This window comes from Lycorma delicatula, chromosome 2 (assembly GCF_047948215.1).
Source record: "Lycorma delicatula isolate Av1 chromosome 2, ASM4794821v1, whole genome shotgun sequence".
NCBI classification, from domain to species: domain Eukaryota; kingdom Metazoa; phylum Arthropoda; class Insecta; order Hemiptera; family Fulgoridae; genus Lycorma; species Lycorma delicatula.
Genome location: NC_134456.1, coordinates 52196169 through 52215139, shown reverse-complemented (window position 1 = coordinate 52215139; position 18971 = coordinate 52196169). Strand labels below are relative to the sequence as shown.

The window sequence follows — 18971 nt, the reverse complement described above, 5'->3', positions numbered from 1 at the left end:
TACAATGTGAATATTTGGTTAATTTGATAACATGGAAAAGAGTGCTTTCTTGAAGTGGTGTTTGAACTTTTTAACCTATCTAGAATGATTTTTTACCAAGCTCACAAAAAATGATAGGTTATATATACTTCTAAAATATTTTCTTTGGAATGAAAATTGGAAACGAAATCACTGTTTTTATTTCAAAATTTTCTTATTGTATTTGTATCATAAATGAATTGTAAGATGTTTTACATTAACATACTTGTGATAGCCTAACATTTCACACGACCAAACATTGGGACATAGGTTCCAAGAAGGTTAACAGTGGTAATAAACATACTATTATTTTCATATCTATTTATTTTACATTGTTTATATCTATTTTTCTTATTTATGCATTTATTTATACTTTGAAAGTGTGCATTTATGGTAATAACATTTGTTGAAAAGATAAAATTGACTAATACATAGAATAAAGAATAAATACATGAGTTTTAATACCATCCTACAAATGCAACAACTAACAATTGTTATTACAATTATAACAAATACAATAAATTTGCTGGTGGGAGATCTGTTTTTTTTTGGGGGGATGAGATGAATTTTATAAAATTTGCTAATGTTGCCAATTATTGTGGACTTATTTGATTATTGATTTCTTTAAAGGTTTGAATTATTTAGAACCTTCTATTGTGCCCTTTCACTTTGCATTTCCAGATCCAACATTCTGGGTATGCCCTCTTGCTGTTTCCACTATCACAATCAAACTTATTATTCCCTCTTTTATTATTAAATGAAAGTAATTGATGCTAACAAAACAAATTACCTTGTTAGAATACAGTCATACTATTTGTAATAGTATGACTGTAAAGGTAAGTATTTACCCTTTTCAGTTTTATGCCCTTAAATATTTAACAAGAAACAATCTTGTTTGTACTTGTTAAGTTATCCACTTAAACACCACGATAGTATAATTGTTTACTATAGCAATCTAATGTATGTACGATTTTATCTGGAATTGTAATGAGTTATAGATTATTTTTATTTTTGGTACCGTATTAGGTCACATTTATAAGAAAACTGAAGGTGATTCTCATAAAAAAAATTAAATGTACATATTAGATATGTTTTAGAAATTATGGGTCCAAAATTTGACATGGGCAAAATATGAAAGCAATGATCACATAAGTTGCATTGCTAGAATTTGTAATTTGTGTAGTTTACTCGTTGGAAGACATTTATAATCTTTTTCTGTGTTATGGAAGGTTCTTAAGTGGTAAGGCATAACTGAATGTTGTGAAATATTTGGGATAAAAGCAATTAGTCATACCATGATAAGTTAACATAGTTTAGTGATCATCATTATAATAATGGATAACACAATTGTGTAATTATCTAATTGTTAAAAATCAATTTGATCCAAACCATTCTAAATTTAGATATATTTCTTGTAGTGATGGATGGTGAAAAATTTTGGTTTTCAGATTTCAACGAAAATATCCATTTTGACTATTCCTGAATCCATTTTGACTAGTTTTGGCATGACATCTATACATATATCTGTATCTCGCATAACTCATAAATGATTAGCTGAGGATGTTGGAATATCGGATTTAGGATTGTTGTAACATCTAGTTGTGCACCTCCCTTTTCGATTGCTATCAACTAGAGTAAAGTGTTCAAAAAGCCCAAAATTCAAAAAATTGGATTTTAGACTTTTTCTTACCTGCAGTAATAAACTCTCGTTGTGAGATTTTCAACAATATATTATAAGTGGTACTTATTTTCATTTGTTCAAAAATTATAGCCAAATGAAATTTTAATTAATGAAATATTTGGATCTTAGTAGGGGAGGTATGTTGGTTCGAATCAGACTTCACCTTTTTTTTAACTTTTATTTTTTAATTAAAATATGTTGATTTATTAATAATTATTAACCTCTGATTGTAAAAAAATTTGGGGCGTACAAGGAAGTTATGTAGTTAGTGTCCACATCAATTTTTTAATCAAATGGCTTTAAACATCATTAAGGCATTATTATCAAACTGTAATGATACCTTTAGACAGGTTATGCTTTTGTACAAACCATTTAGTGGTTTAATCCTTTCTAGACTAGTCTAAATCTTTTCAACAAGTGAATTGTATGCTATTTAGTTCTTGGTTTAAGAATACAGACTATGTAGATATTTATAATTCTGAATTTTTTTGGTAATAAAGCAGCATTCTAGTGCCAACTATGAAAGCAGTGTTCACTTAACAGTTTGTATGAGTAACAAGCATAAATAGCGTTTTGTAATCATTACAATGATTCAAAAATATTTAATTATGAGTATTCTAGTGATGTTATTACAGTATTAATGATTTAACTGATTTTCTTGTAATACTAGCAGTTTAAAGCCAGCTTTCCAGTAGGAGTGAATGTTAAGAAAGATATTCAATGTACAGATGTTAAAAACTTTTATTTTGCTAAAACATTATATATTCAAGCTAAAACAATTCATTCATTCATTCAAAAACACATTAATCCATTAATTACATTTACATGTGCATCATAGGGCATAGTTTACATATTTTTAAGGAAAATTTCCCAAATTATTTTAAGAATAAATTTTATTTTTTACTAAAGTGGAGCTAAGACCTGCAAAGGGTAATTTAACAGCTGCAAAATTTGTCTTATAATTTGCAGTACTTGAACAAATTAATTTCTTGCTATGGTTTTATTAACTTTTTAAATTCAGACCTCCAATTCAACATACATTTTTTTTAAGGGCAAACAAAGATTTTATTCACACAATTGCAAATTTTATGAAGTTGTTTCTACGCTGCTGCTCATTTGTAAAATTTTTTAATTTTAACCTTGAGTATGTTTTTATACATAATATTTTAAAGATATTGCGTCTGTAAAACGAAAGAAAGAGTAGATTTAGTAGTTTCTTTGACCGGTCAGCCTAATAATTGTCTGGTTTTTCAAACAGGCTGCTATAATTATTCTTAATTGCCTGATTTATACAGTAATTAAATTCCAATGACTAATACAGTAAGTTAAAAATGCCTCTATACTTATAAGTATAGTTGATTGGTCAAATTGTATTACCAAAAATAATTGTTCTGTAATATAATTTTATGGACAGTTAAATTTTTTGCTCTGATATTGAGCATGCTTCTCAGTAGTTCTTTGGTATTGAATGATTTTGATTTCAAATAACTGACTAGGGAATGGGATAATATAATGTAGAATTTGGAATTTTTACATACTTCAAGGAATAGGAAAAAGAGTCTTTGAAAACTGTAACTTTATAATTGAATCAAATAGTATGCAAACAAATAAGAGTTAAGCATATTTTACATTATGATACGCTTTTTACATTTTGAGAAAATAATATTAAGTTAAGAGTGGTCAGGCAATCGAATAAAAAAAAATTTTTGTTGTAAGTTCATGATTGAATTTAGGTACTTAAAAGTGCAAGTACATATTCATGCAAACACAGAACACAGAAGGTTCCATATAATTTTAGTTTACTTATATAATTTGAATAAAGTTTAGTGCTTTAATAGTTTAATGTAAATTCTGTTCTCCCCAATACTTTAGAAAACAGCTTTTTTGTCCCAACAGCCTAAGGTATGCAAAATGTGCAATAATTATCTGAAATGTAAATAATATTGACATCAGGCATTACCCTTCTTTTTTTTCAGTTAGGCCTCTGGAACTACCATAAGGTACTACTTCAGAGGATGAATGAGATGATATATGAATGTAAATGAACTGTATTCTTGTACAGTCTCGGGTTAACACATTCCTAAGATGTGTGGTTATTATACAGTAAAATTCAAATTACAAATTGAAACCCAACCACCGGTATCCACAATCTGGTATTCAAATCCATTTTAAATTATTTTTTGGGCATTACCCTAACTTTGATATGTTTAATATATCCCTAATTTGGATATGTTAATAGCATTTATGCGCAGTAATTGAATATTATGAAGTTATCATTAGCCTTTCATCTAGAACATTGATTGATGGTCCCAAACTATTACTCTTTAAAAACATTTTGAAGTCAGGTATTCTGGAATGGCTTTACAGTGGTGTGACCTTTTGTTTTGCTCAGTGATAAGTGTCAGAATCTTTTACAAGAAGAAAAAATCTGATGTGCACATCACATGACTTCCTTGTACTCCTATTAAATTACATATACACATTTTTTGCTGCACTTCATTTAAACTTCTTTTATTTGAAAGTGAGATACGATTCTCCAATTCTTTAATAAAGTTGACAGTTACAAAATTGCATTTTGGTGGACACCACATTATTTTGTGGTGTCCATATCAGCATTTTATATTAGTTTTTGTGGTGTCCATATCAGCATTTTATATTAGTTTTTCACATTGCTCAAGTAGTTAGGTGATGTAAGTGAGAATGTCGTATATTTAAAAAAAACTAATTTTATTTAATTTAGTATATTGATTTATTAATAATTATTAACCTTTGTAAAAAATTTAGAATTAAAATGAAAATCATATAAAATTTTATTTCTCTAATAACTTCTGATTTTCTTCATATGTTTTCACTTATAATATATCGTTGAAAAGCTCTCAATAAGGACTTATTACTGCAGTTGAGAAAAAGTCCAAAATCCAAATTTTTTGGACAATTTTGACCCTGTCAATTGCAATCAAAAAAGTGCACAACTAGATGTTACAACAGTCCTAAATCCAAAATTACAATGTTCTACGGCTAATAGTCTTTCAGTTATGCGAGATACATACGTACAGATGTCATGCTAAAACTACTCAAAATGGGTATTTCTGTTGAAATCTGAAAACCAAAATTTTTTGTGGTTACAATACTTCCTTTACTTCATTCAAGGAAGTAAAAACTCACGTAGATTCATGTATAGGGAAATTCATTGCTACTTATGTGATTTTTTCCAAATATTCAATGTGTAAGCTCATGCATTATATTGTGATTTTTATTGACAAGCATTATACAGTAATAATTCATGGCGTGTGGTAACCAAAGAAAATGAAGGCTTTAATATGTAATCAAATTTGTGACATGACATCTTTATGATTCAGGGATTTTTTTCCATTGAGATATTTAGGTCTTTGTTTTGATTTCCAGCTCTACCCATGATCCTTCATTAGTTATCAGGTGTAGTAATTTTGGGTTACTTTTACAGATCAGTTTCTTTATTATATAATTTTGATTTGAGTTTAATAATCTTAGGAAAAAATTGGTTTCATTTGTCTTATGGCTGAAATATCTTTGACAGTTATTTTGCATAAATTGTTTGAGATACAGACTTCTTCAGTAACTTCCCAAAGAGCAATGTTCTTTTTTTTTCTACATTACTCATTGATGGGTTTGTTGGCCTTCCAGCTCTATAATCTTATTGATGACAGTATTAGAAACGTTTATGCTGAGAAATAATTTGGTGCATGTTAGCTTCAAAAAACCATTTAATTATGTTAGAGCTCTTTATTTCAATTTAATTTTTAACACCAATTCCCATTAAATAAAATTATGAAATCTTCAAATGCAGCACAACTTAGTTAGCAAATCTAAGTGTGTCCAATAAGCCAACTTGAAACTAAGCTTTCAGTTTGGTTGCACATGTATTTCGATATCCAGTCAGGTTTACCAACCTGATGAAAAAAATTTATTTTAATCTAGTAATTTCTAGTGTAGGAAATTAAAAAAAAACTTTCTATTTAACTTCATTATTGTTTTAGTTATTTCAGAATATAAATAAACAAAATTTGATTGATATCTTCTTTACAAGTCATAAATGGTAATATAATATAATGGGTAATGATTTTTTTAACGTTTCTTATTTTTAAAAAAATGTTTATGTATTTTTAACTAATTCAGAAAAATACAATGAATCAAATTTTGAATTATTTTATTTATTTACTGCTTGATGTATATATATATATATATATATATATATATATATATATATTTTAATTCTTGTGTTTAAAAATATTAACATTTTTATCCTCTGATCAAATGGAAAAGATATTTATAGTGTAAGAAATTATTTCCTGGTTTTTTAATAGTTTTTTATTATTATACAGGTTTGATAAAAAAAATACACAGAATTTTTAAATTTCTTGGGCAGTACAAGCACAATTTTTTGTATTTGTATACATGTCCCTAATGTACATTTACATAGGTAGCCATATGGAATGCTTAGTTTATTGTTAGCTGTCGAATTGGTTACACATGTTTTGGTGTAATTGGCAATTTTGGAAAAATAGAACAAAGAATTTGACATTAAATTTTGCTTTAAAAATGGAATAAAGTGCAACACTTCTTTGGAAATGTTGAATGTTGCTTTTGGTGATTTTTCTGTGAATAAAACAAACGTTTACAAGAGGATCGTGAAGACGTCAATGATTATGATCTCCTGGACAAGTCGAAAAAGTGAAAAAAATGATTTTGAATAATAGCCAAATCACTATCAGAAAGGTTGCTGATATTGGTATATCATTTGGCTCATGTCAAGCAATTTTCTGATGTTTTCATCATATAACATGTGGTAGCAAAATTTGTTCCAAAATTGTTGAATTTCGACAAAATCCAGAACTGCTCAAACTAGTCATAACTGTGATGAAACATGGGTATGCCATTGAAACTAAGGCCAAATCGCCCCAATGGAAGCTTCTGAAGAGCTAAGATCAAAAAAAGCTTGTCAAGTTTGATAGATTGTAAAGGTTTTTTGATCACTGTTTTTTTTATTTCGGTCGTTCAGTAAATCATGAGTTCTGTCCACCATGTTGTACAACCAATAATGAGTACTACTTGGAAATTTTATGCCATTTGTGTGAAGCTATCTGAAGAAAACTCAGATTTGTGGCAAAATGATTCATGTCAATTGCACCATGATAATGCACATGCTCATACTTCCGCTTGTTTGTGAATTTTTGGCCAAAAATAACATGGTTGTGATGTCTCGGCCTCTGTATTCATCGAACATGCCATTCTGCGAGTTGTTCCTAATCCTGAAGTCGAAAAGTAGCATGAAAAGACAGCATTTTGACAACATTGAAGATATAAAAACAGAATAGCTGAAGGAGCTAAATGTCATAAAGAAAATTGCATTCCAGAGGTGCTTTGAAGATCGAAAGAAGCACTGGAACAAATGTATTGTATCTGAATACTTTGTAATTATGGGTATAAAGTACTTTACCCAGGTTTATACTTTGATGATGACATAATCATTGTTAATAATTTTTTTTTTTTAGAAAAACAAATTCTGTTCTTTTTTTATATCAGACCTCGTTTATGTGCCAATACTAAGTCTTGGTTGTTCTTTCTACATTAAAATTGTTGTAAAAAATATATAGTCAAATTGTTCTAATTTATCAAATTTGTAATTTTGTACAACATAATATACCACATTATATAAGATTATTTATTTCTGTTACTAGCATTGTGTGAAGAAGGAAAGTACCATACTCATATAACAACTACTAAGTGCATGTAAAATATCAGTGATCTCATTTAAATAATGTGCATCATTTATTAATATTAATCAATTATTTTATTATATTTTAAGTAATAAGATTTTTTTTGTTGCAGCTTGATGACAAAGTTTTCAAAAAAATTGGTCAGCAAATGTATATACGTTTCAATATTGAAAGCTACAGAACCTGATCTTCTAGTCTTGTAAGTATAAATTCTTTTTGCTATTTATTTAATGAAACTTGAATTTTTTCCTTCTGTTTCATTGTTTTTCCGTTCCTTCTCAAGTTGTTCGTGATGAAAGTATTTTCATCTAGTTTTATTAAAGTTCTAGACAGAGCAAATTTTTAAGCAGTATTTTTATAATGAAATGTTTTCATTATGTAAAATGCACTTATAAACAGTGAATGGTATAATCATACTAGCAGAGCTGTTCTTAATTTTCACACATAATTAATTCTTTTCATCAAATTTATCTTTTGTTTTTCTTGTTTGTAATGTGATATTAAATATAGATAAATTGTAATTATATTTTTTATTGTTTCTTTACAATTTTTTCATGCTAACAGCTATTCTTTTTGCATTCAATCTTGTGTAATTTGTATTGTGAGTTGTAATCTGAAGGTCAGGAGATATGATTATTAGACTGAAATGATGTTATTGTTACAACATAAGGCATATTAAAAAAAGTGGGATCTGGATTTAGTGATAAGCGTTTAAATTGATGTAAAGTTAATTACATAGTTTTTTGAGTTACGTAACATTGCATATTTGACATTCAAGAAAAGTATATGAATGAAATAAAACTTAACAAAACTTAAGTAAAACTAAAAATTTCTTTATTTTTTTATTTCTTTTGAAATAAGTTGTTTTAACAAAAGCAAAGGGCTAAAAGAAAAGAAAATTTTGTATAGAGTTTAAACCAAAGTTTCCTGAACTATTTTGTCTAGTTGTTTTTTTACATTTTGTACAATTTTTTATGGTTTTTTTAAGGTGTCTAATTTTTGTCTGCTAATCAAAACAATTTTTTCTAACAGTTAAAATGAGAATACTTAATGTTCATGTCAGGCTAATTTATAACAGGAAAGTGATGCATAAGCCAGTTCACAATGAAAAAAAATTGACTAGTTGACATACTGTCATATTTTTGAATGCATTTTAAAATAAACTTATAGTTTTTCATTTGCAGAAATAGTTCAGCATGGAGTGAATGGTGAAAACAGTTTCCCCCTACTTTGTTAAAATTGCAAAAACCACCCAGTACTTTGTTTTATTATTTTGTTTTGAGAAAATAGGAATAATCAAAGCTGTTATTCATGAAGGTTTAGAAAGGACAAGTTTTATCTGGGTTGCCTGAAATAGTATTGGTGCTGCTAGTAGTTAGTGTAGGGGTTATTATATCATGATAAGATGTTGTTACAGGTAGCAAGCAGCTGATTGCTTTTACTGTTGCATTACTGCAGTTAATCTTGCTTCATTTTTTTCCATGTTTTATGAATTCATTTTCAGTGCTCATCACAAAGTATTTTTTTTTAATATTAACTTCTCATTTACACTAATCTTTGTGATCCCTCTGCCAAGATTTAGTAGCCAATTAGATTAGGAATAGCTTTAAAAAATACATGAAACTCTTTATGGGAGTGGCTCAAATGTAAAACAATAAATTTTTACACCAAACTACTTTTCTTCAGATAGAAAGAAAATTTTTGTGACACGTGTACTCACATGATGCATTAAGGACAGAATCAAATGCTAGAAAAAAATTTAAAATTCCAGTATTCCCAGAAAATCTTAAAAGAATAAATTAAAAAATATTCATAATGTTGAAAGAGTTTGTTAATGTATATAATTTCATTATGGCATAAGAAACATTGCCAACATTAAACAACTTATTAGAATTTTAAACACAGTACATCCAAACTGTGCAGATGTATCTGCAAATGTGCAGATAAATTACAAACATGGAACTTCACAGAAAATTCTGAGGAATGTGGGTTTTAGAACGAGAAGATACATGTCAACAAATACATATACATATACATGTCAACAAATGAAAATTTTTCAGTTAGGAACCCCATTTATTTTTTTAAACGAGTCATACCTTGACTTAATAGATATAAAGGTATGGTTGGATTGACAGTTATAATCGCTACAAAAAACTTTGTTCCTAATTCACAGCTGATATTCATGGATGCTGAGTGCTGTAGGAGAAATTCCAATTGCACTTTTGAACTTTAAATCTGGCCAGAAGCAAAGAGAATATTGAAAGAATTCTGATAATTGAAAAATGACTGGAAATATAGTTAATAAATTTTCCACCTCATTCATTTTTTGCAATTGACAATGCTAGTTTATAAAATTAAACGAGACTCCAAATTCAATTTGCAGAAAACTGTTAAGTCTGGCTACAAAGTAGAAATTCTGTGTTCAGCAAATAAGAAAAACTCAAATTTACAAATTTTTACAACTAAATAAGCTCTGCTATGAGGAGTAGTATTACAATAAAGTATTGTAGGATTATGGTCACACAGTTATTAAGATTGCCATCATATGATACTCTATTAACCTGAGGTAAAAATAAATTCAGATTAAGGAAGAAAATATATCATAGTAAAATAAAACAGTGACAAAATGTTTTCTGAAGTCCTTATGAAATAGGAAGTAGTGCTTCAAACGCCTTAAAAAAAAGTAGAACAAAATTGTTATGAGACAAAGTTGCCAAAAAGCTAATGTAATTCTAAAGATTTATATTACTTAAGTATGATAGTTAAGAGCAATGATGATGGCACCAATGAATCTCAGTCATCAGGTAGTGATGATTTAGATAAATTGGATGGGGTATAGCGCCACTAAATTAAAATAAGTATAGTACTCCCAAGATCCTTTCTTCCAATTTTTTTTTTATTTTATTAAAAAAAGGAAATATAATCTAAAAATAAATTAAAGCAAAACAAATTAAATTAAGCAAATAGAATGTAAAAAAAAAAATGGATATAAAAAAAGAATACCGAAAGTTGCTGTGCACTGTGATTGTAGAAGTGTAATGATGAAACTTTAATTTAGTACTTTATATTTTTATTAAATTACTTTATAGAAACTGATATTTCAACAACTGGAATAGTTTATAAAGGTGTTAAAAATGACCTTCGCCAACATCAATACAACAACACTTGCACACAATTGTTTTCAAATACTTCAACCAATTGGTGTAGTGGAATGTCTCATATGTAGGCCATTAATGTTGTGGGTTTTACTTCGTCAAACATGCATGATTCACTGCTTGTTTTGCTGCCTCCTGTGGACAGTAATTTGGGGAGTCAAATTGGGCAATCATGACCACAAACCCCTCAAAATGATTCGTTCACCAAAGATGTTTCATAAAATGTCAAGACATCTTTATGTACAGTCAAGTCCGGTATCTTGCTGCTGTGCTAACTTATGCATTACTTTGATGGACTTTCCGCCATAGCGTCTGAAATATCAAGCAATACTTCTGTAGACTTAGTTTAGGAGGTTTTCCACAACCACAACTACACACTGGCTTATGGGTTCTTGATCGTGGAATTTTTGGCAAACACAAATTCTTCTTGTGTTTTGGTAACCCCCTATTTCCCTGATTCAGCCCCTGCCGACTAATACCTTTTTCCTAATTAAAATTTTTGTTAAAAGTAAACCGGTTCATCCAGGCAAATACAGAGAGGGTTCGTAACACCCTTAAGAAGGAAAATTCCCATTAATGCTTCCAAAAGTGGAAAAATCATTGGATTCATGTGTTCAGTCAGAAGGGGACTATATTGAAGGAGATCCATCACAGTAGCCTGTAAGTATTGCCATTTTGAAATTACAAGCCCACTCTTTCCAGTTACAGCATACTCAAATGTATTTGTGTTGATAATCCTTATGCTTCCCTGCCAGTCGAGCAACCCATCTCTGTACACTAAACAGCTTTCTAAACTTTGATGTGTAATACATATGCTAAAAATGGCACGGTTAGCTAGCTGTTACCTCTATCTTTGGTAAAGTTAACTGTTGAAGTGTTACTTAATTATTAAAAAAAACATGATTTTATTTTTGCCAGTCACTGCTTATACCTGGGCTAAAAATGTGGCTTTATCAGTGTATGCAATAGAACCAGATCTTTACTATAATAAAACTACCCTGAGTTTAACTAGTAGATAGTATGCCTGCCAATTTAAAAAAAAATTATTGTAATACTAATTCAACATGTTGGTCAAAAATGCATAGTTTTTAACTCTTACTGGTTGTATCTGAATTAAAAAAAAAAATTTAAATTAACATGTTCTGTATGCTTTTGAATATTTTTTGTCTTCATCATTACTTATTATTGGATTGTAAAAGCATAATTTAGCCTTTCTGATGTTTCAAGTATATTTCCTGGAAAACGTTTGAGAAATTTAGTTCGAAAAATTCAGGTAAAAAATAATATGTGTACTTCCAGAGCTTTTTCTTTATAGGGCATTATTTTTCTAGGTCTAGTTAAATTTTAAAATGAAAACAAAACTTTGTCAAACACCACTAGTGGAGGTTCTGGGATATTGGTATTTGTATTATTTATTAACAGTGTAATTAATTTGTATTTACCTGAGTTTTTGATCCTTTTTTTTATTTTGCCTGTAAATTGCTTATTTTCAAGATCTTATCAGACTGTATACCATTGTGTCTTTAACAAGCTAATACTAAGAATTGAGCGGGGAAGATTTTAAGTTCAGGTGTTTACAGGCCCCAATACTCAGAATTTTATACTAAATTTATTTTTGTTTTTTAAATTCATATATTGGTGTGAAATGGCTAAAATAATGTGGAAGATGTTGGTACAACTGGAACTAGAGTGGGAGGACCATTTACTGCCAGTCAGTGTCTAGCATTGGCTTCTGAAGAAGGTTGTATAATCAAGGGTGTTGTTTGTTAAAGTGCAGTTAACTTTTGAAAAATGTGTATTTGTGATACAAACTTATTTAGAGATGAAATCTCATGTTGAATGTTGGCAAAAGTTTAGGGGAAAATTTGAAAAGGAAGCACCAGTGAAGAGTGTTTAAACTGTGGATGCCGCCGTACTGTGGATACACCACTTGTCATACAGCTCACTTTACTATGGAGATGCTGCAGGATTTTTTTGGTGGAAGAATTATTAAAGGAATGTGACAGCCAAGATCTCTGATCTGAATATTCCATACATCCTTCTGTAGGGTTATGTAAAAGAAGGAACAATCCACACACCCTGCAGGAATTGAAGTCAAACATGTTGACAATTGCATAAAAGTGATTGGACATCATTTTCAACATCCTTTGAACACTGTATTTTCAAATTGACTTAGATTGAATTATTTTGTTTAAAAGAATCTTCAAAAAATGTATATATGGTAAGAATAAGGAAACTTTGGAGCATAATAAATAAATAAAGACAAAAACTATCTAATTAGTGAACCTTCTTTTTGAATTTGTAAATAAATCTATTTTTCTTCAAAAATGAAAATTAATCAATACTTAAAAGATTAAATCACTATATTTTTCTTTTTTAAAAAGAAAAATGAGTTAATGTACTCAGTTTAAAAAAAGTTTATAAAACATTTATTTTCTGTAGTTTAGTATTAAATAATTTTATGGTTGTTACTTTTTATGTATATAAAAACAAATAAATGTATGTTTGTAACAAGCTGTAAAAATACTGTTCAATGTATATAAATACTTCTCTTTCCTGAATACAATAAATTTGACTTGCTTAACTTATTTTTGGCCTATAAAATGAATATTTTTATTAACTCCATATGAATCATTTGAGTTGTACAGTATGTAGTTATTTTTTAGAAAGTTTTTATAGTTTATGGATGTGTTAAATTTTATTGTGATGTTTCTTTGTAGTTTTTCCTAAATGAAATAATGGAAACAAATTTTTCCTTGGTTTTATCAGCCCAAATCTGATTACTAATTAGTAAGGTTTTACTAAGGTTTCTTTATACATTGTTTGGTAATGTAGTTTTAACTAATATTGAAGCATTTTAATTCTAAATTCATGATATTTTGATTCATCATATTACACGTTCATGTAGAAATAAAAATTGTTTCAAAATAATCATGAACAAGGTTTGGATCCAATTTCAATTAACTCATATTTTGAAAAACTATTTGCGATCAATGAATTTTAAATATACTGCCGTGCCACTTCAGAATGATTAAATTTCAGAAGCTGCTTTTTTTTCAGCCTCTGTCACATGTAAGAAGTAGTTTTAACAGGTTTTTCGACATACTTAGAGGATAAGTTTTTATAAATACATATTTAAAAAAAAGTATTATTTTCATGTGTTGTAGTGTAAACTAAGTAAATTAGAAAAAAGAACACACAGTAATTATCAGTTGTGCCTAAAGATGGAAATTTTTTCTATGTAAAGGAGAATTTAAAATTTAAATTTGAAATGAAACTTATTTTAATCGAATGTAAAAGATTTTCTGTCTTAATTACTCGAAAAACTCACTAGTACAAAATTATAAAACTGAAAAATTTCCGTGCAGATCATGAGAATCATCTAACTTTACTGTCAGGTATTAAGGTTAATTTTATTCAAATAATACTTATGAATCACACATATTCTGTATATTTATTTTACCAGTTAATGTTTGGTAAGAAAAGATTCTCTTTAAATTTAAAATCTGGTTGAAGAATTTTCACCTCATTTAGGAAGTCGTTAATTTCTATTTTATCAAAGAAAGTGAGGATATATCTCTGAAATCAGAAAATCTTCAAAAGTTATTTTTCATGGTATGATATGAATAGTTTAATTAATTGTTGGTTCTTATGAGATTGTAAACTACTTTATCAGTAACAATTTTTTTTTTAGTATGTAGTTGTGTAGTTTGCAGAATACCTTCTATCTTTTATGTATTTTTATTCACAATTTCTTTCTGCTTGTATGAGCTATTTTTTTATAGACTTAAAAAAAGGAGGAGGTTTTCTGGTCTCTGTGTAACAAATTTTATATTTGTCGAATCTTTTTACCATATGAACTGGCATCAATGATTATATTTTCTTTTGTGAAGAAAGTTTCTCTGGTGGTTTTGTTTTGCATCATCATCATCATCATGATTTTTTTTTTCATTTATTGACCATTTTTGTCGCATAGTATTGTGCACAATGTTCATAGCCTGATATACAATTTTTCTGGTGAAAAATAAAATTGGTTAAAAAGTTTTCAGTAAATAATAATACATTATCTGCATTCCAGAGAGTTTTAGTTCTAGGTAACATTCCCTTTACTTTTTTTCTCAACAGGTTTCTTTTTTAACTGCATTGTTAGTAAAAAAATTCATCCTGGCCTGACTTATGTTGGCTTATCCATGTTTAAAGAAAATAAATATAACTTTATTTTTTTATTCCTAAATTGTATTTTGCACTTGTTCAACTTCTCAACAGTAAGTTACACCATGATCCAGTGAGGTGGAATTATATGCATGACATGTAAATAAGGTGCAGACTTGTACAGACTCAGGTGAAGGTAAAATAATAAGTAGAGGTAAATTTCAATATGATAGAGAAAATGATAGATATGAGTGTCCTGAAGGACATTATCTTTATCCTTATGAAAAATTAGATAAAAACCTAATAAAACTGAGATGTACAATTAATTAGACCCCAATCACAAAGGTAGACCGGTAATCCATTGTCTGGTATTTAAATCAATTGGTCCTATAAGTAATCTCTGAGATTTGAACCCCAAAATATTTTACTTCAAAAATGTAAGTTAACATAAATAAATTAAAAATTAAAAAAGAAATAAACTGACTATTAACAAAAAAAAAACATTGAAAGTAACATTTTTTGAAATCATTTGAAGAAAGGCAATAATCAAAAAAGAAGTCTGAAAAATGAATTTCCCTGTGAAGTTATGCCAAATTAGAGTTTGTTAGTTATTGGTAGTTAGTTTTTATTTTTGGTGTCAACTCCAAAGTCAAAATCTAATCCATAACTACATAAGCACATTCCATTCTACTTTACCTTAAACATGCAGCACGTTTTTCTGAAAAGCATATTTATGAATTTGTGACATTGCTTCTTCACAATTTGTTGTGTGTTGGCATAAAGTAGAAATCTTTTAACCTCAAATCAAAACTCATAACTGTACTATTGATTTTTTAAATATATTTCCATTAGTAAAAGTGTAAGTTTCATATTTAAATCTTAACGTTAAATTAAAGCTTTTCTATTTATAGTGCTTTTGGTTTTTGGTGCAAAAAAGTGAAAAACAATTGATGAATAGCAATTCAGTTGATTGCTATCCATCAACAAATTTGTTGATGTTACAGCTTATTTATTATAGCTGTATTTTTGAATAGTACAGCTTATTACTTTTTTAATAAGCTGATCAATTTTCATTTTTTAAATTTAATTATGCATTTCATAAGTTCAGATGTTATGTTGAGTTAAAGCCAACTTTTACTAGCAGAGGTTTTTTAAATTTTATTTGTATTAATCAGAGATTAATATTTTTTTTTTACACAGTTTTTCTATGTGTAATTATTTATTTATTACTTCAGTTAGTTTGTACAGAGTAAAATTTATTATTTAGCAAACAAGGTTAGTAATTACTAGTCAAATGAAATAGGAAAAAAAAGCTGAAGTTTGGGATAAGAACAGTTGCTGTGAAGAACATATCAAGTGTTAATCATCAAAATTGCTTTTGTTATCTAGTTAAAAATACGAGATTAAGTAACATTCCAATGATGCTTAGATGGAAAATAGTATTGTTGGATGAACAATATGAGTGTACTCCTCCCAACTTTTATAATAACCATATAAAATATAATGGGAACAAAACTGAGTGAGTGTAAGTTTGATAACTGATCATATTGTTAACCATAACCTCAATGTAAATGAAATTATCTTGTCATATTTGCAATTGTTAGATACATGTTTTCCTTTATTATATAGCATAATAAACAATTGCTGATATACAACATATATATTGCTGTTTTATCTTACTTAAACATCTTATTTCAAAAAGAATTAAATATATTTTCACCTTAATGAATAATGAAATACTTATTTCTTTACTATTTTTTGTGCAATGTTAGTAGGTAAAATTGATGAGGTTAGGCTTATAAAATATAACTTAATACAAATCACTAAAAACAAAGTGTAGGACTGATAAATGTTCTCAGTGATAAATACCATTTTAAAATCTTTACATTAGTATGAAATACATATATGTGTACAGATACTATATATATGTGTGTGTGTGTGTGTGTGTGTGTGTGTGTGTACAAAACATTTTTATTGTGAAAAATTCATTTGAATGGATTAAGGAAAGAGTGAATCAATATCATTCACCAGAGTTTTTTAACTAGTCTTTCAAAAGTAGATTTTTGCAAATTATTAATATATATATTAATAAACTTATAGTTTTTAAATTATAATTCTGAAAAGTAATTTAAAGAAATATTTAAAGTTTTTTAAGAAGTGACTTATGGACTGATACAATGTTAAATTTTAAAGGATAAGCTTTCTTTGTTTTGTTTCTTTTTACTTAACAGATTTTTTTTTATTGTTAAAGCAGGAGAAACTAGCTTGTGATCTACGAAAAAATACTTATTTGTATTAAATAAAAATTAAATATTTTAGGTAAATTTGGTTAACCCACAGGGTTGGTCTAGTGGTGAACGCGTCTTCTCAAATCAGCTGATTTGGAAGTCGAGAGTTCCAGCGTTCAAGTCCTAGTAAAGCCAGCTATTTTTACATGGACTTGAATACTAGATCATGGATACCGGTGTTCTTTGGTGGTTGGGTTTCAATTAACCACACATCTCAGGTATGGTCGAACTGAGAATGTACAAGACTACACTTCATTCACACTCATACATATCATCCTCATTCATCCTCTGAAGTATTATCTAAACGGTAGTTGTGGCTAAACAGGAAAAAGAAAGAGGTAAATTTGGTTATAATTTCCCTACAGATTCTTTTATATAATGAAAAACAAAAATAATTGCTAGAGATAATTTTTGTACTGCTAATCCTGGTGTATAGAATTCACTTAGGTGGAAAAATTTTTTCAGATTAGTTAGAAATTAACAATCTTTTTAACATTTGTTGCATATTAAAATTAAATTATGTGACCTGTTATGCTTTTCCATATTGTTAAAAACGAAGAGAGTTGTTTAACGGTAGAATAAAATGAGAAAGAGCAGCAAAGAATATGTGAAAAATAACCATAAACCATTACATAGTGTTTTTAAACTTTTAGTTCAAACCCACTTACTACAAACGAACCCATTTATTATAGTGTTTTGTTTTTTTTTTAATCCTGGGTTAATTTAAAAAAAGTTTTATTACTTTGCAATGTTGCACAGAATTTTATTTTCAATTTTTTTTTTAATTTGATGTTAAGTATTCCACTGTCAGTCTGTTTCTTTAATGTTAATAAACAAACATTGCTCAGTATATATATCTGTAGTGGTAACATTCTGTAAATATTCAGTTATTAACCGTACAAAGTTCATTGGCAAGTTCACACTCAATTGAAGAAATTGAAATAATTTGTGAAGTTGACCTATGATAATCAAAAGATATCAATTGATCAGCAAAAATAGAGATTCTGTTTCATTTTAATAAATTTTAAGTGTAGTAAACTATTGTGTCTTTATAAGTTTAGGAAAAGTCCCAAGAAGGGTGATAAAAGTATTCAGGCACTCATTTTTATTTTTTTTATTAAATCTTTCACAAATTTTAATTGTGATTTATACTTTTTAAGAAGGTTACCATATAATGTATAAAATTTAAATTAAAACAGCTCATATCAAATTAAGTCTCTTACTCTGTAATTTCTGTTCAGTTACTTTATTTTTGAATCATTTATATATATATATATATATAATATATCAATGAAAGTGTGGTTGAATACCATCTTGTTGCAAACTGTAGTCTGCAGGAATCTGAGGAACAGCAGAGTTCTCAAGCATGTCAAGGTACATCTCCTGTCACATGGGACTCAATGAAAAATAATGGTCGGATGCCATTTTTATGCAGTCTCAACCAGACATTGACTTTCAGTGTTCCCTTTCATTTTCAATTACTGTAAGATGATTTTCAGTATTCCAAATTCAACAATTGTGTCTGTTAATTTTCCCACACGTATTTACTTTCACTAAATAATAATATATCCAAGATAATTAGGATTGTTTTCGACACAGTGCATTATCTAGGCTGCGATCATTTGCTTTAATATGATGGAATTGTAACTTGTACTTCGCAAATGAAGCTGCTTATGAACAGTGATACAAGGAATTTGCAGTTCATAACCAGCTTGCCTAATTGACTTTTCACAATCATAGTGTGTTCACTAACTGAAACTTTTGGATGATTTTCAGTAAGTGAAAACAAGCTTACAGCCTTTCTTAATTATATCCCACTGACTATGACAGACTTGGATGTAGGAAGATTTATATTCCATTCCAAGTTCATACACGCCACTGAATACACTAACTGCTTGAAACTCCGCCAACCAAAGTACGC

General features: G+C 28.4%; 1 protein-coding gene across 2 annotated transcripts in view; it reads left to right on the top strand.

The window, feature by feature from the left end:
* Window positions 1-18971, top strand: part of LOC142318800 (uncharacterized) — a 115601-nt gene that overhangs the window by 25950 nt on the left and 70680 nt on the right. For both annotated transcript variants that reach the window (XM_075355296.1, XM_075355297.1), the window contains exon 3: window positions 7568-7654. In XM_075355296.1, the coding sequence (XP_075211411.1) occupies window positions 7568-7654 (87 nt within the window). The remainder of the gene's footprint in view (window positions 1-7567; window positions 7655-18971) is intronic.